Source organism: Pygocentrus nattereri, chromosome 10 (genome assembly GCF_015220715.1).
Source record: "Pygocentrus nattereri isolate fPygNat1 chromosome 10, fPygNat1.pri, whole genome shotgun sequence".
Classification (NCBI taxonomy): Eukaryota; Metazoa; Chordata; class Actinopteri; order Characiformes; family Serrasalmidae; genus Pygocentrus; species Pygocentrus nattereri.
The window spans coordinates 27802736-27828585 of record NC_051220.1 but is presented as its reverse complement, the minus strand read 5'-3'; the positions used below and the strand labels follow the sequence as shown (position 1 = coordinate 27828585).

General features: G+C 38.9%; 1 protein-coding gene across 1 annotated transcript in view; it reads left to right on the top strand.

Annotated features, from left to right (window-relative positions):
- Positions 1 to 25850, top strand: part of ttc6 (tetratricopeptide repeat domain 6) — a 51977-nt gene that overhangs the window by 22590 nt on the left and 3537 nt on the right. Inside the window, exons 10-30 of the mRNA XM_017699697.2 lie at positions 191 to 594; positions 1376 to 1862; positions 2166 to 2295; positions 2536 to 2711; positions 4392 to 4528; positions 4754 to 4923; positions 6620 to 6740; positions 7133 to 7283; positions 7419 to 7501; positions 7941 to 8017; positions 9245 to 9402; positions 9653 to 9772; positions 9900 to 10073; positions 11032 to 11172; positions 11320 to 11433; positions 11537 to 11656; positions 12033 to 12106; positions 17662 to 17872; positions 20884 to 21036; positions 22717 to 22890; positions 23022 to 23247. Of these exons, the coding sequence (XP_017555186.2) occupies positions 191 to 594; positions 1376 to 1862; positions 2166 to 2295; positions 2536 to 2711; positions 4392 to 4528; positions 4754 to 4923; positions 6620 to 6740; positions 7133 to 7283; positions 7419 to 7501; positions 7941 to 8017; positions 9245 to 9402; positions 9653 to 9772; positions 9900 to 10073; positions 11032 to 11172; positions 11320 to 11433; positions 11537 to 11656; positions 12033 to 12106; positions 17662 to 17872; positions 20884 to 21036; positions 22717 to 22890; positions 23022 to 23247 (3601 nt within the window). The remainder of the gene's footprint in view (positions 1 to 190; positions 595 to 1375; positions 1863 to 2165; positions 2296 to 2535; positions 2712 to 4391; positions 4529 to 4753; positions 4924 to 6619; positions 6741 to 7132; positions 7284 to 7418; positions 7502 to 7940; positions 8018 to 9244; positions 9403 to 9652; positions 9773 to 9899; positions 10074 to 11031; positions 11173 to 11319; positions 11434 to 11536; positions 11657 to 12032; positions 12107 to 17661; positions 17873 to 20883; positions 21037 to 22716; positions 22891 to 23021; positions 23248 to 25850) is intronic.

The window sequence follows — 25850 nt, the reverse complement described above, 5'->3', positions numbered from 1 at the left end:
AATGTGCACAGACCATAATTTCCAACCCTGTTTACTAATGTTTTCCCCATAGATCTAAATGCAGATATCATGAATATTTTCATGAATAAGTGATTTTCATGTATGTTTGGGCAAAAAATGGGCTGAGGGATGTTTTTTTTGCTCTATTTGCCATTATCAAAAATACAGTATCCTCTGAATTTTTCTACAGCTTCTGGTGAAGCGTCCCTTCTCTGCCCCACATTTAACCCCAGATCCCAACTCTTCTCTGAGGCTGCAGTCTGACTTCTCCACCATCAGCAGAGAGCTGGACCATGTCCAGCAGCAGCAGCCCCCCGTCTGCACCCAGTCTGACTACATGCTCAGTGCCAGCCAGGCTCAATCTCAAGATACTCATAGTAAGCCCAGCTCTCCAAAGCAGTCGAGCTGGGACCTGAGCCCCGTATCACAACCCCGCAGGGTCAGAGGCAGGAGAATCCTGGCAAAGCAGTTCACCAGGAGCTCAAGTGCCACCCAGTCCAAATGCAAGACCAGCAAAACAGGGAAGAAACTCAGCTCTGTTAAGCAGGCATACGTTCTTAAGAAACTGAAGGAGCTGCCACGAACTCTAACCAGGTTATATTTTCCCAATGTCTGTTTGTCATGTTCTAGTAAATATAGTGAAACATTGTGCAAAAGTCAAGGACCACCCATCATTTATTTCATAAAGTTATTCATTTTCAGCATCAGGAAAAAGGCAGAAAACATATTTAACAGCTACATGGAATTTACAGTATTTAGTATCCATGTGCTTTCAGTTTTTCAATGAAATCTGCTGAGATATTTTCTTCTTCTTTGAAGTTGCTTGCATTTTTTGCCTTGCATCGTCCAAGTAATTCCAAATACATTCAGTGACATTACAGTCATCACTCTGGAGTGGTCACTTGATTCTTCTGAGAACACCAGCAACGTCTTTGTTTGATTGCCAGATTTTTGTCTTTTTTTGTAGGTTTCCTTTTCTTAGTAACAGCATCTTTAAAAAACTCCTGTTTTTTCACCCATTTTCTTTTTACTTTTTTATTGTGCTGGTGGATTATTTTATATCTAGTCTTCTCATGCTCTTGAAAATGAATAATTTATATATAATGGCCATTTTGCCTGAAAAGTAAGTAAATAAAAGGTGGTCTCAGACATTTGCATATTACCATATATTTCTTGGTATGTAAATGTATGTGCAGTGTATAACTGTGAAGTTGGTATCTTAGCCCTAGAATTTGATGAAAAGTAGACAAACATTGCATAAACAATACAGTCAAAAAGTTTTTATATATGCATCTGGGAGCTTAAGCCCTTTTATTCTTGAATAAGCATAAAATTCTGTAACATTTATAATAAGTAACGTTCTCTGTCCAAACAGGAGTGAATCTCTATGTGAGATGCCACAGAAGCCCAAAGTATCTGCAGAGCAGACTACTCTCCTCCGCCACCCAAGCCTGCCACTGCTACTTGAATTTGAGGACTTTACTACAGAGCGAGGCGGAATTCCTAACACGCTTCCCCCCCGAGAGTGGGTTAGGGACATCTGGAACACCTGGTTTGATGAGGTCTTTCCCCCACGTGAGGAAGACAGAGCCAGGAGTGATCAGCAATCTGGAAAAACATGCACAGTCTTCAGTGAGCAAGAGAAACAGCCTTTACAGAATGAGATCCACATTCTGGACAGAGTGGATCTCTCTGAGGTGCTGGATGAGGGCCTAACCACTGTGGACCTGGAGAGGGAGGTAGCCAAGCTGACCCAGACTATGGCTGAACATGGGAGGGACAGTGCCTTTGACCTGTGTCGCAGAGGAGCACTATATAAAAAACTTGGTCAACTCAGCCAAGCACTTGAGGATTTAAATGCTGTGAGGCTTGTATTTTTTACACCGTTTACACTGAAAATGAAATGTATTGGTTTTACTTGATTCACATTTTAATTAATTACTTTATTTAAACATGAATACAATTAAAACAAAGAATTATATAACATATTGTATAAAAACAGTTATTGATAACTGTAGGTAAAATGAACATTTTGTTGATATGTCTATGTTTAAATAAAGCAATATAGTTATATAGTTATTACAGTTATACCACACCAGTATGACCTTATGCTAAAACTACCTTCTTGTGTAGTAAGTAATCAATCTGTTGTGTTTCTATAAAAGGCCATCTCTCTAGAGCCTCATTTACTGGATGCCTACTGGCACAGGCACAGCATCTACCTGCTGAGAAATGTCCCCAATAGTGCTCTCGACGATCTCAACTTCATCATTAAGCACAACAAGAAGCATTCAGGTAGACCTTGTTGTACAGTTCTGTCTTGACCAGACTAAGGATAAGAAGCAAGTGATGTAACAGCATTGTGTTTGTCTCCTCTGTACTGAAAAATCCAAATACTCTGCAGTATCTAGTTATAACAAGCTTCAAGCTGTTATGTTATGCTCTTATGTTCTAGAGCTAGACAGGCCATCAGATAACCTCAGTTGATTAGCCTAATGTGTGTGAGAGATCGTGTCAGTTGACATTTGCCTCCAGATGCCTTTAAGTCAAGAGCAGAGATCTACAGAATGAAAGGAGAGAGCAATCTGGCCATATTTAACTACACACAAGCCATAAAGTGCAAGCCAGGGGATCCTGAAAACTACTTCAGAAGGGCGAAGATGTATGAGAAGACAAGAGAGGTCATTTTGGCCATGGAGGACTATGCCAAAGTAAGCCCCCTTCTAAACACTACTAATAGGTCATATTTAGGGATGCATGGATTATTAATTCTTATGGCCAACGTTGTTTCTGATTTCTTTACAGTCAGATTAGCTAATGTCTGTTTTTATCAGCTAGTTTTTGCAGGCTAAATAAATGCCCTGCTACACATAGGATGATTGGTTAAAACACATTTTACACTGATTGCAGGTCATGTGTTAGGAGCGAATACAGTGAGAAGAAACAAATATTTAAACTTTTGTCTTTGTTTTTTTACACAATTTCTGCTTTTACACAATTTTACGCAATACCTATTTCAAATTTATACATATAGTGTCACTTTGTATGTACAAATATAAACAGAAAAGTATCTACTCATAACCATAAAGATGTTAAAAAAAACAAATGAACAGTACCTCAAATTAGTAACAGTACTTTGATGCAAAGCCGATATTGACAATTGACAATTACAGTTTGGGATGTGTATAGTATAAAGTTACAAGTTGTTGCATTATGGTAATTTTTTTACATTCTTCTGGTAATTTAAAAATCCCCCATAAATTTCTTTGGTTTTTAGAAACCAGTGTGGAGTTATTTTGGCTGTATACTTGGGGTCGTTGTTTAGGTGAAACGTCTCTCTTCTCCCCAAATACAGTTTCTTGGCCAATTAGATTTAATTCTCCTAGTGCCCCAGTACTGCTGCGGAGCAGTTCCATGTAATGATGCTCCCATCACCAAACTTCACTGTGGCTGCTGTGTTCTTGGTACCATGTACAGAACTTTCTTTTGCCAAACACAGTTGTGTGCACAGTTTGTTTGTGTGCCAAACAAAGAGTTCTGTATTTGTTTCATCTGATCAGAGTACATTGTTTCAAATCAGTTCTAATTCAAACCAGTTCTAAATGCTCATGTGCGAATTTTAGACTGTAATCTCTGTGCTTCCTTATTGGCGGAGGAGTTTTGCGAGTTTAGGACTAGAGATGATTGCTGTGATGTTCTCGTTCTGAACCCTAAAGACGTTTTATTATAAAAGCTGTTGTTGTCCATTAACAATGCATTGCAAGTTCACATTTTACAGCAGAAATTGACAGACTGTCATTACCACTGAGCAAGCTTTTCAGTCAGCATCTATGACAGAAGAACACCTAAACAACCTAGAATTAGCCAGAAATGAATCAAATACCTTTCGCCAAACAAAATGGGCTGTAAGATGCTGTACAGACTAGCTGGAACAAAATAACATTAAAATTGACCTAGCAAAAAATTACAACACTGAGCTGAACTTGATATTGTGGCTGTTTTATGGCTCAGTCCATACTTACATACAAATACATACATACATACATACATATATAAAATAATGTGGGCGAGGGTGTGATATGTTTATGAAAACCCAGCTGCTTCTAATCGTACACCTCTACACTTTGTCCATCCCTGAAAAAAAATCCTGACACTACACTTAGATATCTTAACTTTTTTGAACATAATGACATCTAGATTTGTCAGGTCTGCTTGCAGATACATCACTAAGTAAATGTCAGTCTCTTCATTTTTTCATATGCAGGTGTCTGAATTTCATTACTGTTCGTACTGGAAGTAATCTTTGAAACAGTTCACTGCCCACATATCTTTCAGTAGTGTTCCAGAAATGTCCTGCATTCTGAATCTGAATATTCACATTTTATATCTAGACATTTGCCATTAACCCAGCGAGGACAGATGCACTAATGGCACATGGCCTACACTACTTCCACACTTCTAACTGGAGAGTGGCCCTGGAAGACTTCACTCTGCTGCTGAAGCAGGAGCCTACAAATGCCAGAGCCAGGTGTTCTGAGGCCCAATATGTGATTTATTTACTTATGTTTATTTATGGACACCTCTAGATAGGTACCTCAAAAAAGATCTATATGTGTTTCATTGAGACAGGCATCTTCACATCTTATCTAAACACTTAAATTATTTGGATTCAGATTGTACATGATCAATAATTAATATAAAAAATGGTTTAACATTAATAATTGCCTTGCTAATTTTTCACTGACCTTTGTAGGACCTACAGAGGAAGGATCTTTGCCAAGCTTGGCCATTTTCAAGAGGCTATTGAGGACTTTTCTTTGGCTGTGCACTTGGATCCCAGTGACTGGCTGGCATTTTACCATCGTGGTTGTCTGCTCAGGAAGATAAAGCCTGATTTGGCCTTAAGAGACTTCAGTATTTCTGGTAATAAGCACACGCACAAACACACGCACGCACACACACTCACACAGCTGCAAAGAGCATTTTCTCTGGTAAGAACCTTTCAAATGTCCTCACATGTACAAAATTGTCGTTTTCAGGGCTCCTAAGGGGCTCAGCTGTCTAAGATTGGCCCTATTGTTGGGAGATTACAAGTTCATTCCCTGATGATGCCACCCATCCAGTTGATGAGTGCATAATTGGCCTCTCTCTCTTTTGAGTAAATTTTTTGCTAAAAGTTTCAAATAAAATAATAAAATCCACAAACAAAATATTGAGTATCAAAATGTTTGCTGATTTTGCTGAGATATTTTTTTATTCTGAAATCTTTCTTTTGCTTCTGACTTTTGGCACTGCTATGAGTACAGTGTTTTCCTGGCATATCTGTCAACATGAGCAATTTCAACTCTTCCTTTCCCTATAAAACTTGATCCAAGCCCTCCATGAGCTGAATCGGGTGTGCTGGTCAGGAAATTGTTGAATCTGTGGTGCTGTGAGTCGAGGGAAATAACATTAAGGTAGTACTAGCATAGACACAGTAAGAGTGGAAATTACCACTTATTAATGCCAGCTACAAGTTACTGTTGCCATGAGACAGCTGACGTCAGGCAATAATGTTTGATCAATAGAAAAGGAGATACGGTCAACATGTCATGGTTGGCCATTCCATTCTGGGGTTTATGAAGACTGTTATTTCAGTATCTTCTTGTTTCACAGCCATTTACAAAATAATGCTGCTCTCAATCAGTGTCTTTACATTAACACAGTGAATAATTAGATGTTTAAGCAGTTCAGTTCCTTTACCAGTATGGCTAGCCTAGTTGGCCCTTTACTGGACACTGCTAGGCTAGTTAGTGCTAACAGCTGCAAACTCAAAAAAATGTTGACCAATAGAAAGTGCAGGTGAAGGCCCTCTTCTAAGACCTGCCCCCTGTTAAAAATTGTCAAAAGTTAGAAGCAAAAGAAAAATTGTAGAAGCAAAGTAGCGATTTCAGAGACCAAAAAAAAAATTAGCAAATAGAAAAAAAATTATTTCTCATTTATATTTGCAAATTTTAGACATTTTGATTTGCAAATGTTTAGACCTTTTGATTTACAAATTTTAGACATTTTGATTTGCAAATTGTAGACATTTTGATACTCAATATTTTGCTTATGGATTTTATTGCTTTATTTGAAGCTTTTTGCACAAAATGAACTCCATACTCTGGTGTGTGGGATGATTCTCTCTCTCCCCTATCACTCATGCTTTGTTTGTTGTTCTTCTCCTCATCCCTACGACAGCTGTCTTGTACTGTTTAGAGGTGTAAGATTAGTCTGGGTCATGTGAGGACTTATATTCACTTTACTTTGTATTTGTTGAGGCCCACCATATCTGATACCTTGAATTATTTTGTTTTTTTACATTACTGGCAATATTATTGACAATATTTTATAGATACATGACCTGAGAATAGAAATGGGTCTAACATTATATGCATTTACATCATATACACAGTGTGCTCTGATACACAGTATGTCAAACACTAACAGTGAATGTAATGTGCTGTGTTTTCTCAGTGACCATATGCTTTGGGAAATTTGGCAGGCCTTTGTAAAGAATGGTCTCAAAATGTCCTACTTTCATAGCCAGCTCCACTCATTATGTGTGTGTATGTGTCTGTGTGTATGTGTGCTCCAGTGCTTATCAATGATAGTTCAGAGAATCTTGGTGCATTCCTTCATCGTGGCCTTCTCTACACGGAGTGCCAGCAGTGGCAGCAGGCCATGGCTGACTTTGAAGCTGTGATCAAACTCGACAGGTGACACCACTTCCTTCTCTGTGTGAGAGTACAGCATCTCTTTTTAAATTGTTCAAACTCAGCAAAACCAAAAAAAATGTAAAAACGTTTACAGTCTAATACAGAACTGCTTCCCAACCTAAGGGCCACAGCACTGCAAAGTTTAGCATTCTACTTCAGTAAGCACACGCCATTCAACCTATTAGCTAACAAGTAACGTGTTTGTAAGTTGAACTTGGTGTGTCAGAAAAGGGAGAACTCTAATTTCTGCAGCAATGTGGCACCTCTTGTGTTTGGCATCTCTAGCCTAAAAGATGCATAGCTTTAAGTTAATAATCTATTTCTTCAGTTTAAACAAGCTGCTCTTAATTCAAAGCCACTCTATCCACCATTTTATTATTTTTGAATTACAGGACTGTTGCTGTAGCCCATATCAACTTGGGGCTTATCTACATGCTGACGATGGACCAGAATTATGATGCTATCAAAATGTTTAGCAATGCTTTAAAAGTGGACCCTACGCACATACGAGGCTACATATGCCGAGCCAGAGCTTATCACATGGTACGAAAACAGCTGTCAAACAGTTTAAGCTCATTATTTCTTAATGAATGCCTTGGAAACCAGTATCCAGTACTTTTGAAATTTGTGCTATTTGATACATAATACACCACTGAATTTAATCTCTTTTGACACAAGGTGAATGATCTGGAGAAAGCTCTAAAAGATCTCACTAGAGCCATACACATAAGACCAGATGCTCAACATCTGCACATAATGAGGTATCACATAGAAGAACTACTTATCCTTGCATTTGGAGATGTACAGTTTAGTTCAATCTTCAGTCTAACTCTGACTTCCAGGTCAGATCAGCAGTAAAATTGGAAATGGACCTGAAACTCTCTGTGGACCTTCAGAAGCACAGTTGAGAAACCATTGTATTAAACAGATGATAGAAAGATAAAAGTAACTAATCGTATAGAAGAATAAATGCTAGATAATCAAAAAATTTTGCTAGCTCTTGGTTTTCCTCAAAGTATACTCTGCACTGAGGAAAACCAAGACCTAGCAAGATTTTTTTGCTCTTGGTTTTCCTCAAAGTATACTCTGCTTTAGCATTCATATTCTCCTTTAACTTTTTAGTGTGTTCCTTTTTTTCTTGATGATTCTTCTTCATGAATGTAGCAATAAAGGAAACTAACTTTTTATCTTTTTATTTAGAGGGCAGTGTTTGTGTGATATGGGGCTGTTTGACCTGGCAACATTCTGTGTACAGTATGCAGCAGAGATGAATAAAGGTATCTATTCATTTCTGGAATTTCCAAACCTGCTTATTCAGTGCAGCTCTCCTGAGTGTAATTCCTGACATAATCTACTAAAGCTGCTTCTGAAGACCTTAGTTAGCTCTTTTAAGTGTGCTAGACTGGAGTTTAATCTATCCCAGCCTTAGGTGCAGATTTGTTGTGGAGTTAAAGGAAGCAAATCTAGCTGTACATGCACAAACAATCCCAAAAAAGATCGTTGAATCCATAGGAAAAAGCCCATTTAGTCACACTCCTGAGTTTATTTGAGTTACTAAAAGAGAACAACTGACCTCTACTAGACATAGCCTACCTTTCTAAAGCTATGCTAGTGAAATACATTGTGGCACAGGACTAAACAAAGTGATGTACAGTACTGTGCAAAAGCCAGATACCACCTTTCACTTGTTTAATTTTCAGTCAAAATGACCATTAACAAGTTATTAATTTTTCAATGTCGGGAAATAAAGTAGAAAATATGTATTTGTTGAAAGGTTACACAGAAGCCTCAACAACTACTTATTTATTTCAGCATGAACTGGCCACCCTTTGCCTTTTTACAGATTCCATACTTCAGTGTCTTGTTTGAAGTTTTTCAAGGAAATCTACAAATTGTCTTTTCTGCTTTTCCCAATCCAAGTGAACCCAAACATGTTCACTGATGTTGTGATCTGGGCTGTGAGGTGATCAGTCCATTGTTTGAGAGCTTACTTATTTGCTCTCTTTTTTGTTTACTTCCTTTTCTCAGTAAGAGCTTCTTGACAGCTACACATCCTTTCAGAATCATAGTGTATTTGTCTTCTCACAGAAAGAAAGAAACATCTGTGGATTTTTTTCAGATTTGAAGGAAGAGTGGAACTCGGTTTTCTCTTATCTCCCAAAGATGAAAGCTTTAAGCACTGTCTGTACCAGATCTTGCATGTTGAATTATTATTTGACCTCCAGTTGTGGAAACTTCAGTTTTTTCATGTATTTTTCCCAAAAAATGAATGACTTATTAAAATCAAAAGCCATTTTTGAAAAATATATAAATGAAAGATTGTAATTCTGAGTTTATTGAGTTTAGCATATGTGTTTTATATTGAGCTCTTTTTTATTGTGCTATGCAAATGCCCTGATGCAGAACTAATGCGAACCTAAGCAACACATGGCTACACATTGTGTTGTTGTAGTCACAGTACATTGGTAAAGGACCTCTGCAGTGTTTCCTCTGTTCGCTTGTAGTTCTGGGCTCATCTCTGGTCCAGCAGGCAGCTGTCCAGTCTTTCCTGAGGAACGATGCCAAAGCTATTGCCTGCCTGGTGTCGGCTGCCAACTCCCACCCCTCTTCTCCTGTCCTCATCCTGTTAGGAAAGACGCAGATGAAGGCACACAAGTTCATGGTAGGTGGGACACTTTGTGAGGCTTCCTGTTTGTTGTGTCAACAACCCAAAATTGAGTCAGCTTAAATGATACACAACACAAATCTCTCCAAATCTCTTTTTTGTTAACAAGTTTGTTTTTTTACTATACTGACTTAACTGTCTCTGAGTATGTTAATGTGCTTTTCCTGATGTCTGTATGACATATATTGCAAAATGCAATGTAATGCCAAAAACACAAACAACAAAATTGCTTTTATTGTCTGTGTAGGAAGCTGTAGAGAGCTTCAAAAAAGCTCTGTCTTTCCTGAGTCCCCCTGAGACGAACCTCTGTGATGTGCCTGAGGCTTCTGAGCTGTACTACCTCACTGGCATGTGCTACATGGCTCAGGTTCTGCTGATATAAGGAATATGCTTTTATGTGGACAGTAGAGATCCTCCTACATTAAAACACATCTTGTGACTAACCACTATCAGTATCCCCATCTTATATGTTATATGATGCTGCTTGATGCCAGGGAGAAGACTCTTTACTGCCTCAGGCTCTTGAAGCTTTCAGCAATGCAGTGAGAATAAATCCTGAAAACGCTGCTGCTTACCACCAGAGAGGCCTGTGCCGCATACGCCTACAACAGTCTAAGAGTGTGCAAGACTTCAACAGTGCGCTGTACATCAACCCTAACTTCTTTCAGGTCATTTCAACTTGTAGCTAGCTCTAGAAAAAGACATTTCTTGTTTTGTTAGCCTGAGGAATGTGCCTTGCAGCATCCTTCCAATGTTTTACTAAAGAGACAGATTTGTTTATTTGATTTTCTTGGCTGCCTGACCTTCAAAATGTTATGGTAGATGTTACAACAGTTGATGCCCGCTGGAGGGTAGCTCTTCAAAGGATGCTGGAATGTATTGTCTTCTTCCCACTCCTCAGCAAAATTACCAGTCAAGCGCCTCCTGTTGGTCAACAGTTTAGTTATTTAGCATATGTGGAACCAATATAGTGAATATGTAATTGCATTAGTATAAGACAGTAGGCATTTACACATCGCTTTAAAGCATAAGCTGTAGACAACAAGAGAGAGAGTGTGTCATCTGTAGAAACTTAGTAACAGTGAGCTGCAGTATAAAGCAAGTTGTTACTCGTCAAATGGTGCTCAGTGGAATGATAGAGTTATTGTGAAATTGTGAAATATTGTGGAAAATTGCTCCTTCCACAAACAATGGCACTCGTATAATGCTGCTCCTCTCAGATTAGTATCCAGTCAGATTATGCTGTTTTATAAAATACAGTAATTCCTTAAACAACAAAACAAGCATATTTTTTGGTGCTTTAATTATGTCATAAAACTTGCAAACAAATGTAAATCCCTTTGATTCACCATATAAGTGAATCAAAGGGATTTATATTTGGTGCCCGTTTGGTGCCCAGTCACATATCTTAAGATACCACAGTATGTATAAAATGGCAAATAAATATATATAGCAAAATTCTATGTATAAATATATGCATGCATAGAACTGATTTTTAAAATTTAATTTTAATAAAATTTCTGACAAGCTGATATACTACTAACTTACTAAAGAACTCATGGCATATTCATGAAGACATTCCTCAATGGACTGTGGTACTAATTCCAGTATTTTCCTGATTATTAGGTGTACCTAAGTCGGGCTGCTTTTTATGGAGTTAAAAGCCGATATTCTAAGGCAATTCTCAACTGTAATGAAGCTATCAGGATCCAGCCAAAGTGTGTCAGAGCCTACTTATACAGAGGAGCTCTCAAATTCCATTCAAAGGTAAAATTCAAATTTTGAAGTCAAAACATGAGCATTGAATTATTCCCAGATCTTTCCTTATATGTTCAGTGCTGCTGTGCTTTAATCATTTAGAGTAAATACTTTAGATTGTGTTCTTGATCAGTTTTAAAGTTTGTTCTGTTTCAGGTGTATAAAGGGGCAGTGGAGGATTTGACAATGGCCATCAAAATTGATAATGCCTGCTCTTTTGCATACTACAACCGTGGCGTGTGTTATCAGCAGCTGAAGGAATATGAGCTGGTGATGTTTTTTTCTTTTTCACAGTTTTTTCTGAACCATTTGCACATTTTGCTAAATATCCTCTTCTCTGATGCTTAGGACTTTTCTTTTTGCTTTCTTAAAGGCTCTCGGAGACTATAGCATAGTGCTACTTCTTCCCAGTCAGAAGGAGCTTGAGCTTAAAGTCCTGATAAATCGTGCACTTGTCTATGTGGAACTTGATGATCATTACAACGCCCTTCAGGTAAACTGAACTGCAGTTAAACTCTATTACTCAGGTCAAACACTGCAGTATTCGCAGTTTTAATACTCCTCTTCTTAGCATTATTACTTCTAATGCTAATAGTACATTTCTCTACAGCACCTTCCATCATTTACAGCAGCATTTACAGCATTTAAATGAAAATATGAAACAATGAACTTGTGAAATTGTGAATAGAAATCTGGAAAAAAAAGAAAAAGTGATATATTGGAACATCACTTTTCATCTTAGGTATTTCTGGCCACATGTGTTAAATTGTTAACATGTGTCCCAAAATGAAGAGAATGCTGTATTTAGTCTTGGAACATTACAAGAAAAATTAATAGAATAATAATTAAATTTTTCTGTTTTCCTGGAGGACTTTAAAGCTGCTGCCATGAAACATTCTGAGGATGCGTCTATCCGCCATTCACTAGGAGTCCATTATCACAGGTCTGTACTCTCCTAGCCTTCCATAGTCTCTGAAGTTGTTGAGATACAGTCTACAGGCTAGTTGTACTGTATCTAAGTGTTAAGTTTGCATGAAAGATTTACTAATCTGTTGTATTTGTGGACTACTTTGCATTAGTAATGATATCACTCTATAGGAGTGCTTTCCAATTCCAGTCCCGAAGGTCCCTTTGCACTGCACAGTTTTGTGTTTCCGCTGTAATACACCAGATTTAACTCATGAAGAGATTGATGTTAAGCTAGTGTTTGATAAAGTAAGGAAAGCTATACAGCACAAGGGGCTTGGAAGGACTGAAGTGGTGAAACACAGTGCTATAAAGGCTTATATTGCCACAAAGTAAAAATATTACAGTTTAAGCATGACATGCATGTTGAAAACATATAACAGACTTAAATACTAGACACATGTCTTGTTCTTTCTGTGTTTGATCCAACTACATTTGAATATACAGGGTGATTAAAAAAGATTAATCCGATTTCAAAGTGGCATATTTTTACAAGCGTGAGGTGCCTACAAACCAATCACGTACCAACTGAAAGAGGGGGTCATAGAGTTTCTGACTGTCACCGGAAGATGGCTCCCTTCAGTCTGCAAGGAAATGGCGACCCTTGAGCAGAAAGTGTTTTGTTTTCTCCCCTTCAATTAGTGAATCTGTCATGACTGTGCAACATGATTTTCATCTGCAGTGAACCTCCAACAGCTCAGTGCATTCGTCGTTGGTTCCACAACACTGGATTATCTCTGGAATCTGAAAGAGCTGCGAGTGTAGTGACACTAAACATGCTCAATTGACTATGGGATTAATTTGACTAACGCGTTGATGTTGTCCGTACAGCTGGAGGAGGTTATATCGAACAAGTTACATAATAAACTTTACGTTCACTTAAACCATGTACAAATTACTGCATTGTTCTGTAATGATTTAGAAGTGAAATAAATCATTTTGAAATCAGATGAATAAACTGAATCACCCTGTATAAAGCTAAAAGCAGTTTACTGTCCATGCCTATAGCAGAAGTGCAATATTTGCTCATGGTTTAATGCTTCTGCCTCAGTTTCAGTTAAATCACATTTAATGTCTGCAGAGACTATAGTTGTGTGTAAAACTTTGGGCACCCCTGGTCAAATTACATGTTTTATTGATTTTTTAAAGTGAAAATAAGTACACATTATATCCTGCACATTTTAATACACCTTTACTGTATATTTGCTGGATTTAACATAGTGGAAAAATATGAAAAATTACCTATGCAAAAACTATGGCATATTTGATCTTTTATTTTTATTTTTATTTTATTTTTATTTTATGTTAAAATAAAAAAAAAGAAAAATAACACTAAAATTTGTAGAAATGTGGTATATTTACATTTCCTAGAGGATGTGTTAACTTATTTTGCGTTACAAAATCAACACAGCATATCATTTAATTTGGGGTGTTCAAACTTTTGCATACAACTGTAAACCACACATTTTGAGCTGAATGGTATTTTATTGAGCATTTGATCTAGCCCTTGAAGTTAGAAGCACACATGGCCCCAATGTTGCATTTACAATGTACCACATAAAGCAGTACACAAAATTGATTTATTTAGCTCTTGGTAGCTCGTGGAATGTAACCTCACTGGGGGGAAGGAGCCGGAGCTTGTGCAGGAGGTTGAGAGGTACCAACTAGATATAGTTGGGCTCACCTCAACCCACAGTGTCGGCTCTGGAACCAAACTCCTGGATAGGGGTTGGTCCCTCTCCTACTCAGGGGTTACACAGGGTGAGAGGTGCGGGTGGGAGTGGGGATACTCACGAGTCCCTGGCTGGTGGCTGTGCAGTTGGACCTTCTAGAGGGTCACCTCAATGTGAATTAAAATTGCAGAGAGGAAAACTCTGACTGTTGTGTGTGCTTATGCACCAAACAACAGGTCAGAGTATTCAACCTTCTTGGAGTGAATGTGCGGGGTTCTGGAAAGGGTACCGCCTACAGACTCCATAGTCTTACTGGGGGACTTCAATGCTCATGTTGACAATGACTGGGAGACCTGAAGAGGCGTGATTGGGAAGAGCTGCCTGCCCAATCTAAACCCGAATGGTGAATTGTTATTGGACTTCTGTGCCAGGCATGGATTGTTTATAACGAACACCAAGTTCGAACACAAGGATGTTCATAAGTGTACATTGTACCAGAGCTCCTTGGGTCAGAGGTCAGTGATTGTTTCATCTGTCTTGGGACCATATGTTCTGGACACTCGGGTCAACAGAGGTGCTGAGCTGTCAACTGATCACCATCTGGTGGTGAGTTGGATCAGATGGCAAGGAAAACTGATGGTCAGTCCCGGTAGGCCCAAGCAAATAGTGAGGGTGTGCAGGGGACTGTCGGAGGCCTCTCTTCGGGATGATTTTAACTCCCACCTCCGGGAGAGCTTTTCTCATGTCCCAGGGAAGATAGCGGACATGGAGTCTGAATAGCCAAAAGCTTCTGAGTGCCTGTCAGGACGGTAACCCAAGAACCTCAGATTGAGGAGGAACAATGCAGATTCCGTCCCAGCCATGGAACAATGGACCAGCTTTTCACCCTCTCGTGGATTGTTGAGGGGGCATGGGAGTTTGCCAACCCAGTCTACATGTGTTTTGTGGATTTGGAGAAGGCTTACGTCCATGTTCCCTGAGATATCTTGTGGAAGGTCCTCCGGGAGTATGGGGTACCGGGGCTATTACTCCGGGCCATTCGATTGCTGTACTTCCAGAGTGAGAGCTGTGTTCGTATACTGTGCATTAAGTCGGACCCTTTCAGCGTTAGCATTGGGCTCTGGGCAGGGTTGTGCCCTGTCTCCACTCCTGTTTGTGATATTCATGAACAGGGTGTCGAGGCGTAGGCGTAGGAGGGCATTATGTGTGGAGGCCGGAGGGTGGCGTCTCTGCTATTTGCAGACAATATTGTTCTTTTGGCTGAATCACATGGATGCCTCCAGCACTCACTGGAGCAGTTTGCAGCTGAGTGTGAAGCGGTTGGTATGCGGATCAGCACCGGGATAAGATCCCGGGGTTGTCCTAGGACCCACTGGATGGATTATATCTCCAAGTTGGCCTGGGAGCGGCTTGGGGTCCCTGGGAATGAGCTGGAAGAAGTTGTGGGGGACAGGGTCATCTGGGATTCTCTGCTCTCCCAACTGCTACCGCGACCCTATCTGGATTAAGTGGTTAACGGCGACGAAGATGATGATGATGATGTTTGTTCTTTCTCCACAATCTTATAACAGTCTCATATGAGTACAGTAAGGACAACATTACCCTTGCTCCCCCCCTACCTCAGAGAACTGCTGACCTCTTACACTGCCTCTCGCTCTCTCAGGTCTTCTTGTAATAATTTACTTGCTGTCCCACGCACCAGACTCCACTTTGGGAGGGAGGTCCTTCATTGCCATGGTCCCACAATTCTGGAATTCTCTTCATCAATCCCTCCGGGATTGCTCTTCCTTTTCCTCTTTCAAATCTCTTTAATGTGCATTTTTCTTCCTCCTTCACTGCTTAGTTTAATTTTTTACCTTGGGTTTGTGAAAGGCGCTATTTAAATGTAACTTATTAACACTCTATTGTTATCTCTCATACTTCTTCTTCTTCTTCCTCTTCTTCTTTTTCCACACTTTTCTTCAATTAATACAGCCCAAACCGCTTAACGTACAGACTCTGTTCAAACTGCGTTTCGAAGGTCTCAGCACTGTGACTTGTGCTATGTATTTTTGGAGTCGATCGGATTGGTAGTTTTTAATAAAAATAAGCTTAAAATTATAAACCTCCCATAAGAATGAATGGCAGAATGTTCAGAACTTCAAATTCTAACTGACACCGATGATGTCACTGCAGGCCACTCAGTCTCACAGACACAGCTGATCACACAGGGAATCTGCTTTAAAATCCTTAAACTTTCACATAGAAATTTCAGTTTTAAACGGTAGAGAAACCTGTCCTTTCTGAAACCTCAAAATATCTCATCATTTTATCAAGTAGCTTTAGGGTTATGAGCATTTGTTTGGCACTAGGCACAGAAAACTGCCCCATTCACTCCAATGTAAATTTCTCAAAATCAAAGTCTTCTTATTTCAATATTTTCTCTGTGTTTTGTCATAACTTAGAAATTTCCTTCTCAATACACACAACATTACACCAAAATAATCCTCAGGGGGTCTTATCTCACACCATCTATCCGGTTAAGCGATAGAGTAAACATTTCCCAAGTTATGACTTTTTGTTCAGAGGGTGCAAATCAGACTCAAGAAAGGCTTCTCCACTAAGAGCTGCATAATAACAGAGTGACAGTTAATTTGAATGACCCCCCCCAAACACATACATCTCTCCTTCTCACACACACCACACAGACACATACCTAAGGAGGTGTTGTTCACCTACACAGTTCTTTGTAAACAGTAAGTCTTATTGTTCTTATCTGAACATAATGTCTTCTCAAATGAGGCGAATGATCGTCCACTATTCATTCAGTGTTGGTTACTGATCTTCATTAGAAAGACATGAGCATTTTGGCATGCATATCGAGCAGCTTTAATCAGCCTAACATCAGAATGACTAAGAGCACAGCTCAACATTTGCAGTGAACATGGCGCATAATGGGAGATATTTCTCAATAGCTCGGCACAAAGGAATTGTTTTGTATGCCTGAATTCATTTTTCAGTAACAAAAGAATTACCACATCACCATATGAGACCAGGGAAAAAGTGCAAGCACATTACTGTGTGTGTTATATATATATATCTTTGGGAACAGCAAAGTGGCAAAGTCACAGCAGCCAGGTATGAGGAGAAATACCTTATTCTGTCAGACAGTACAGTTCTTTTGGACTGTGAACAGTTGTATAATGAGTGCATTTTGTTTTTAGATTTGTGTGTGTGATTGTATATATAGATCTTAAATTGAATTTTAATTTCTACTTCCTTAATTCATTAAAAGAACATTTAGAGACACCATGGTAGTAGTGGGCTATTAATGATAGCAATAACCACATAATTACAGTTACTATTACAGAGTCATAAAGTGATGAATAGTGTTATCAGTGTATCATGTACAGTGCCCTACAAAAGTCAGAGACCATCCTTTTTTTATTTCATTTCAGGTCAAAATAGCCTTTGTACAAGTTTTTTGTTTAAACTATCTTAAAGCTTGCATCTATGGGAGACAAAAAAATCATGCTCCACTCTCACTTCAGATCTGAAAAAATCTACAGTTGTATCTGTCCCACCTTCAGCCGTGAATTGCTAGTGTTCTAAGTAGACTGGCCACGCCAGAGCCCAGAATTCTACATCAAAGCAAATCTCACAAATTAAAGGGAATATGATGAACAGTTTATATTGTCTTTATAATTTTTTATTTTCTATTAAATGTGTATTTTCTGGTAAAAAAATTAATAATTGGTATTTTACGGCTGTTTTCTCTGGGAATTAAATAGGCAAATTTTTCACAGTACAGTAGCATATTTTGATTTATGAAGGCATAATGACACAGTGCACTAGAATCATGCTATTGTGTATTTTGAAGGTTAGGACAAATGCAGGAAGCAGTGGAGGCTTACAGTGAGGCTTTGAGACTCAGCCCTTTCCTACTTGATGCCTATGTCGGACGCGGCAATGTATTCATGGACTATGGTCATGCCCAGGCCAACAAACAGGCCCAAAGGGACTTCCTCTCTGCCCTGCATCTCAACCCTCTGTGCTCCAGTGCCCGCATTGGCCTGGCCTACAACTTCCAGGTGCTGGTTTGTATTAGATACATGACTGCATAACTTACATCTCTAAAGAAAAGGTTTTGAAATACTCTCACAAGAATGCAGAATGTAACATTTAATAGCCTTGCTCAAGGCAAGTGGACTTGGCTATGCCATGTTATCTCAGCCTTCTGAAAGGAAAGTGTCTTGTTCTGTCTCTCACAGAGCTGCCCATGTGTTGACAGGCTTATCTCATTTATTGCAGCTTAATATATGCCTTGGGCTGCCATTCTATCTGTGCGAAACATGTCTCTCGTGGGAGGGATAACTAGAATACAACTAATTCAGTTTGCTGGTGCATACAAGAATATGTCCTTTCAGAATTAATTGCCCAGCACAGAGCCTATTACATTGTTGAATTGCTCTGACTATTCATTTACAGTTCTCATTAAACTGATCAAATGAGTTTCAATTGCTTTAGTATTTGTTACAGTATTTGTTTTGCTATTTATGTGCATGATATGACACGACAGTTGTTGGGCTTAGTCTGAAACAATAGATAATGTGGGATAATGATTATAACATACTATAGATATGACACATATGTAGATGTGACATATTCAATAATTGGTAGTGAATAATCATGTGTTCTGCATAATATTATGGTTTTCATGCAGTGTGAACTAGTTGCTAGGTTATGTGTTGGTGGATATTTAAAGCCTAATGACAGCTCTGTTTTAAGCCTTTAATAAAGGAAAGTACACTTTTAAGCACATTTACTATAATTGTGGATATTATTTACCCCATATCTTATCATATTAAGATGTTATAATGCATTCATCATTTTTGAACTATGTTTAAAAAATGTAAACCTTTCCTGATGTTCACGCTTCTGAAGGCAAACATAGATGAATGGAAAGAAGGCCTCATTAATCTAACTTCAGAATATTCCCCTCAGAATCAGTTTGTTTAAACTCTGCTCTATATAACTCAATTTGACTGTGAATTGCTCCCTTTCAAAACTGTGAATAAAAATGTCCCCATGTACTTCTTTGTCACCCATATAACCAGTGCTGTCTCTGGGATGTCAGCCCTTTGAAAAAGCATTCAGTAGTCTAGTCAAAAAGAGCCAGAGTGGCTACACGTTTTCATTCCAACCAAGTAGGAGCGTACTTCATATACAGTACTGTGCAATTGCCAGAGACCACCATTTGTTTAAAATTTCAGTTTCAGTCAAAACCAGGGATATTTCTGGAGGGATTAAATATAAGAAAATGTATTTACATAAGAAAAAGGAAAGTCAAAGGAAAATAAGTGGGAGTTGGGTTTCCAAAACCAGAGTTCAAAAAAAGGTTAAAATATAGTGAAAATGGGACTCAAGAAGTCACTTCACATAAACAGTCTTAAAGTTTTCATCGCTTAGAGAAAATCAGGTTCCACGCTTTCTTCAAATTGTAAAAAAATCCACAGGTGGTTTAGTGTGGCTGTAATAAAGGAAAAGGGTGGACACACTACGTACTGAAACAATGATATTATATTTAGTTGTTGAGGCTTCTGTGTCATTTTCTGTTAAATATATGTGTTCCAGACATTTAAAAATAAATAACTGGTTAATCATCATTTTTGCTGGTAATTAAGTGAAATGTGGTCTTTGGCTTTTGCACAGTACTGTACATCTCTTTGTTTAGTTCTGTGTCACACTGTATTTCACTAATAAAGCTTAAGGAAAGTGCGTTATGTCTAGTTGAAGTCACCTATTTTATTTTAGCAATGCAAATAAACTCAGGGCTGTGACAAAGTGAGCTTTTTCCTGTGGATCCAACATTCTTTTTTGAGATTGTTTGTGCACGTACAGCCAGATTTACTTTCTTTTATTCCACAATAAATCTGCAGCTAAGGCTAGGATAGTTTAAACTCCAATCTAGCACACCTGAAAAAGCTAAGGTCTTCAGACACAGCTGTATTAGATTATGTTTGGAATTACACTCTGCTGGGGGGCTGACCTGAAGAAGCATTCCAAAAGTCAATTAATACCTTTATTCATCTCTGCTGCATACTGTACACAGTATCAGCTTCGTATCGCACAAATACTACCCTCTAAATAAAGAGATAAAAGTTCTTTTGAAAAGTTCTTTTCTACTTTCATGAAGAAGAACCATCAGGAAAATGTCAGCACAGTTTTCTGCCATTTTGACTGGAATCTAAATAAATGTAGGATAGTGTCTCACTTCAACTAATCCATTGTTTGAATGCTCATACTAGCTACTACTCACAACTAGCTGTTTAAACAAGTGGAATTGTGTGTTTTTGCTTAGTTAGATTAAAAAAATCTTCCATCATACTGGGCCTTTATGAATAAGATTGGGCAACCATCATATCATATAGACTCATATTGTCATAAATATAACTTTGAAATAGTTAACAAAGCTCTACTTATTAAACTAATTTCACATATAATGTAGTCGAACATCTGATGTCACCAGCATTCATTTCAAAGCTTTCCCCATTTTTCTTTTTCCTTAATGTTGGTTCTGCACTACAGCTTTCTGTTTTCCAGTGTATGCTCATTAATGCATTTACAGCAGCAAAGAAGACTTATGCCTTATCATCCATTGGCAAAGATATGAAGCTCTGTTTTAATGAATAATGTTACCCTTGAAAAGCTTTCTGCTAGGTGTGAGAAAGAAAGGACTAAGCAGTCAGAGTCCAATATAAAGCAAGTACAAAATATTCTGGTCTGCTATGGCTTTCATTTTGCCTGCTTTATATCTGCTTGTTTAGGGCATTTAACACATCTGAACCTTTCCACTTTTCAAAATCCACAACTGATTCTGGAAAACACAAATATGCTGGTGGATGATGCCCAAAGTGCAAAGGAAATGTGTTCCCAAATGGACAGAGATATTGGATTCCTGTGGCCTTTTCACTGAATCAATCCTTGCCCTCATTATCTGCTTTTCCTTTTGGCATGGCAGTGATATCTCAAAGTGCCTGTTGCCCCTCATGCTGTTATTGATTTTACTGAGCTTTGCCAGTATCCCTTGCCTTTGCACCAGGTTTTTGGATGCTTCCAGAGAGCCTGGAATCAGTTCACTGTGGCTGTGGAGGTTAATCGAAAGTGCTGGGCTGCCTACGAGGGAAGAGCTATTGTCAATCTGCAGATGGGGAACACATTTGCTGCCTTCCAGGACATAAACAATGCTCTGAAGGTATCTGTGCCCAAAGAAGTTGATCTAATTTTGAGATTGAAAAGTGTGTACAGTATTGTGCGAAGGTCTTAGGCATCTAAGCAAAATTTTAAACAATTTACCTCAGCAGTGATTTTATCACAATATACATTAGAATAAAGTCCTATTCATAATTCAAATAAACATAAAAACAATAAAAAGTAGCAAGAATTTCTTGGGTCCATATTTTTCCTTGACATCTTCACAGCCACCACAAAGACTTGCTAATATCATCAATTACATCATGAACACAGTTTGATGAAGCACTGATTGGTCAAACCAGGAGTTGCTGTTTAACTACATAAAATACTGGGCTTCCTTGAGGAGAGGTTTGAAAATGGTTAAACACCCTAACATCCATAAAATCACTATTTATTTTTATTTTTATAAATCATTTTTAATTAATGGGCAGCATGGTGGTGTGGTGGGTAGCGCTGTCGCGTCAAAGCGAGGAGGGCCTGGGTTCGATTCCCCGGCCGGATGACTGGGTCTGGGTGACCGGGTCTTCTCTGTGTGGAGTTTGCATGTTCTCCAGGTTCTCTGGTTTCCTCCCACAGTCCAAAGACATGCAGTCTGGCCAATTGGACATGCTACATTGCCCCTAGCTGTGAGTGTGTGAGTGATTGTGTATGTCTACCCTGTGATGGACTGGCGACCTGTCCAGGTTATATCCTGCCTTCCGCCCGATGACCGCTGGGATAGGCTCCAGCACCACCCCACGACCCTGAGGGAGAAGCGGCTTGAAAATAGATGGATTATTAATTTTCTGTAAATTTTGTTTATTCAAATATTAACACTCTTCTCAGCAAACAAAACACATACTACACAAATAAATAGACTCTGAAAATGTGTCTTGGGTGCCTAAGACTTTTGCACAGTACTGTATATATAGAATTGTTGCTGAGGACAAAGCTTTTCATGGTTTATATTCCACTGCATCATGTGCTGTTTAGGAGTAGCACAAAATAGAACAGTTCAGTCATTCTTGTTTTGATTCAGTATGTATTTCTTTAATTCAACATACTGGGCAAAAGTCAGAGACCACACTTCATTAATCACACTTTCAGTCCAAGGAGATATTAACTACAGGCCATTAGTTTTTTAGGAGAAATTTCTGAGGAGATCATATATAATATAATTTGCTTGCATAAATGAGGGGGAAACTCAACGAAGTTGAGTCTGAAAGGATGTGTAGCTGTCAAGAAGCTGTTTCTGAGAGAAGGAAATAGACAAAGAGAAGCAGCTGGTATTCTCAGAACAATGGACTAGATTTTGAGCTCAAACCTGAACATCACTGAATGGTGTGGAAAAATATGTGTACAGATTTCTTTAAAGAACTGAAAGCAAGTCTCTTGATAAAAATCGAAGCTGTAGTTAAGGCAAATGGTGTGTTTAATGGCTGTTGTGCCCGTAAATGTATTAAATAAAAGGTGGTCTCTGACTTTTGCAAAACACTGTATATCATATATAAGACAAATTCTGTGCAATCTGCTTTTCACCATGTAAAACACATGATGTGTAATAAGAAGAAAAGGGGTTTGTTCAGTTGTGAAATATGTCATTTAAGAGTTCTAGTATGTTAAACTTGGGATTTTCCAAATTAAAATCCAAATGCAAAAGCCTTTTTATTAGGTTGGAACAAGTGTGTCTACCTTTCTGCAGTGCAATCCTAACTCAGATCGGCTTCTGACGAACCGAGGTGTGATAAACCAGTTCATGGGAGACAAAGCCAGCGCCATGAGTGACTATCAGAGAGCCATTTCCCTCAACCCCACATGTGCCCTTGCTTTCTTCAATATGGCTAACCTGTTTTTCTACAACAGACAGTTTGAACAGGTAAAATTGAGGGGCACATGCTAATTTCATGTCAAACTGAGGTTGAGAGCTAGAAAGCTTATATGAGCATCAATCACTGTGTCATTCTCTCCTCTGTTTTTCTCCTCTGTGGTTGGATGGGATTTGCTCAGGCATGTGAGTACTACAGCTGGGCTTTTCACCTCAACCCCAGTGACGAGTCGGCCATCCTGAACCGTGCCATCACTCTGGCTCTATTGCGGAAAATTCCAGAGTCCTTGAGGGACTTCAGTGAGGCTCTCAATCTCAGCCCTCACTCAGCTCATGTCCATTTCAACAGAGCCAATCTGTACTTATCTCTCAGGAAGTACAAAGCAGCAGAGAGGGACTATACACAAGGTAGGCAATTACACAATGTTCCGTTATTTAAAAATGTTTACATAATTAAATTCTTGGGATGTAAACAGGCATGGAGAGAGGTTTAATCTGAAAGTCAGATTTCTTCTTCTCAATGGTGAGATGTGATGGGAACCAGGTGTTGTGATGTCTATGATGCAAATATGGAAAAGATTTTGTTAATCATCCAAAATGACCAGTGGAGCTGCACAGGTCTGCTGCTAAAACAATAGCAAATCTGAAAAAATATGAGCTGTAAAAAGGGGTCTTTAAGTGATGCCATAGAAGAATCACTTTTAGTTCCTGAACAGACCTTTCAATTTATGTTTTTTTAGAGAACCTTTGTGAAAAAGATATATGAGTGTGAAGAACCATTTTAAAGTTCAAGGAACCACATAATGTAAAAGTTCCAGGAAGAATCCATAAGCTCTCAAAAGAAACTTTTCATTAAGAGTAGGTTCATTAAAACATTCTGCATACAACAGATTCCTTTTTAAGACAAGTTTTTCAGACAGAAACCAAATGTGGTTCTTCTTTGGCATCAAAGAACCTTTTGTGGCACCTTTTTAAAGACTGTATAATATCCTGCATGTACCTCTCTGTCATGAGTAGATAAAAAATAAATTTTAGGCCCAAAGCTTATCTAAAAACTGCATTTTCATAGCTATTTAATGTAATAACATTCTGTGAGGTAGATTATAGTGGCATTAAACCCTAACCCTATCCCAAACCCTAACCCTAACGTCTGGTTCCTATCAACGCACCTTTGAATAATTCTGATGTGGTTTCTTTAAAATGGTGAATTTTACATCAAACATTTCTAAATGACTTTGTTTACATATTAACCATGTAATTGTGCAGGAATTTTAAACTTAATTTGATGTGACTATTTCTTCTTATTTTCTGAAAGTTCTGGGTGGTATGGCAAGAATATAGCATGACAAAACGTGTCAGACACTTTGACAATACTCCACGCTTCACAATATTTAGCTTTACAGAAATTTACGATTTTTTAATAATTTATTCGTGTGTTACTGCTGCAAATAAGTATTTGAACACCTGTCAATCAGCAGAAATTCTGGCCCTCAAAGACCTGTTAGTCCACCTCTAAAAAGTCCACCTCCACTCCACTTATTATTCTAAATTAGAAGCACCTGTTTGAGGTCGTTAGCTGCATAAAGACACCTGTCCACCCCACACAATCAGTAAGACTCCAACTACTAACATGGTTAAGACCAAACAGCTGTCCAAAGACAACAGAGACAAAATTGTAGACCTCCACAAGGCTGGAAAGGGCTACGGGACAATTGCCAAGCAGCTTGGTGAAAAAAGATCAACTGTTGGAGCAATTATTAGAAAATGGAAGAAGCTAAAGATGACTGTCAATCTCCCTCAGACTGGGGCTCCATGCAAGATCTCACCTCGTGGCGTATCAATGATCCTAAGAAAGGTGAGGAATCAGCCCAGAACTACGCGGGAGTAGCTGGTCAATGACCTGAAGAGAGCTGGCACCACCGTTTCCAAGGTTACTGTGGTTAATACACTAAGACATCATAGTTTAAAGTCATGCATGGCACAGAAGGTTCCCCTGCTTAAATCAGCACATGCCCAGGACCATCTTAAGTTTGCCCATGACCATTTGGATGATCCAGAGGAGTCATGGGAGAAAGTTCTGTGGTCAGATGAGACCAAAATAGAACTTTTTGGTCTTAATTCCACTTGCTGTGTTTGGAGGACGAAGAATGATGAGTACCATCCCAAAAACACCATCCCTACTGTGAAGCATGGGGGTGGAAGCACCATGCTTTGGGGGTGTTTTTCTGCACAGTATTAAGGAGAGGATGACTGGGGCCATGTATTCCCTCAGTTAGAGCATTGAAGATGGGTCGTGGCTGGGTCTTCCAACATGACAATGACCCAAAGCACACAGCCAGGATAACCAAGGAGTGGCTCCGTAAGAAGCATATCAAGGTTCTGGAGTTGCCTAGCCAGTCTCCAGACCTAAACCCTATAGAAAATTTTTGGAGGGAGCTCAAACTCTGTGTTTCTCAGCTACAGCCCAGAAACTTGGCTGATCTGGAGAAGATCTGCGTGGAGGAATGGGCCAAAATCCCTGCTGCAGTGTGTGCAAACCTGGTGAAAAACTACAGGAAACGTTTGACCTCTGTAATTGCAAACAAAGGCTACTATACCAAATATTAACAAGTTGCAGGGTGTTCAAATACTTATTTTCCTCACTGTACATTATTGAGTGTCCTGGAAGTATTAATGATATCAGTGACATACTCAGAAAAGCATATTGTAACAGTTTATCACAATAATAATAGCATATCATCATATTGCCAACCTCTGTTATCTGAATGCACTGTGCTGTCACTCTTGTATCATTTTAAGATGAGGTACAGCAAATTAGCCATTCTTAGGCTTAATCTCATGGATGTCAATTAGTTATGTTAATAGTCTGTGACTTGATGAACTTTCCTTGACACAACATGAACAATATCAAAGTGGAGGTAGCTGTCAGATTGATTGTCAGAGCGATGTTGAAGACATGATACAGCTGTCTTCCCTTGTCTGCCGATGCTGCATCAGCCACCTTTCTACAC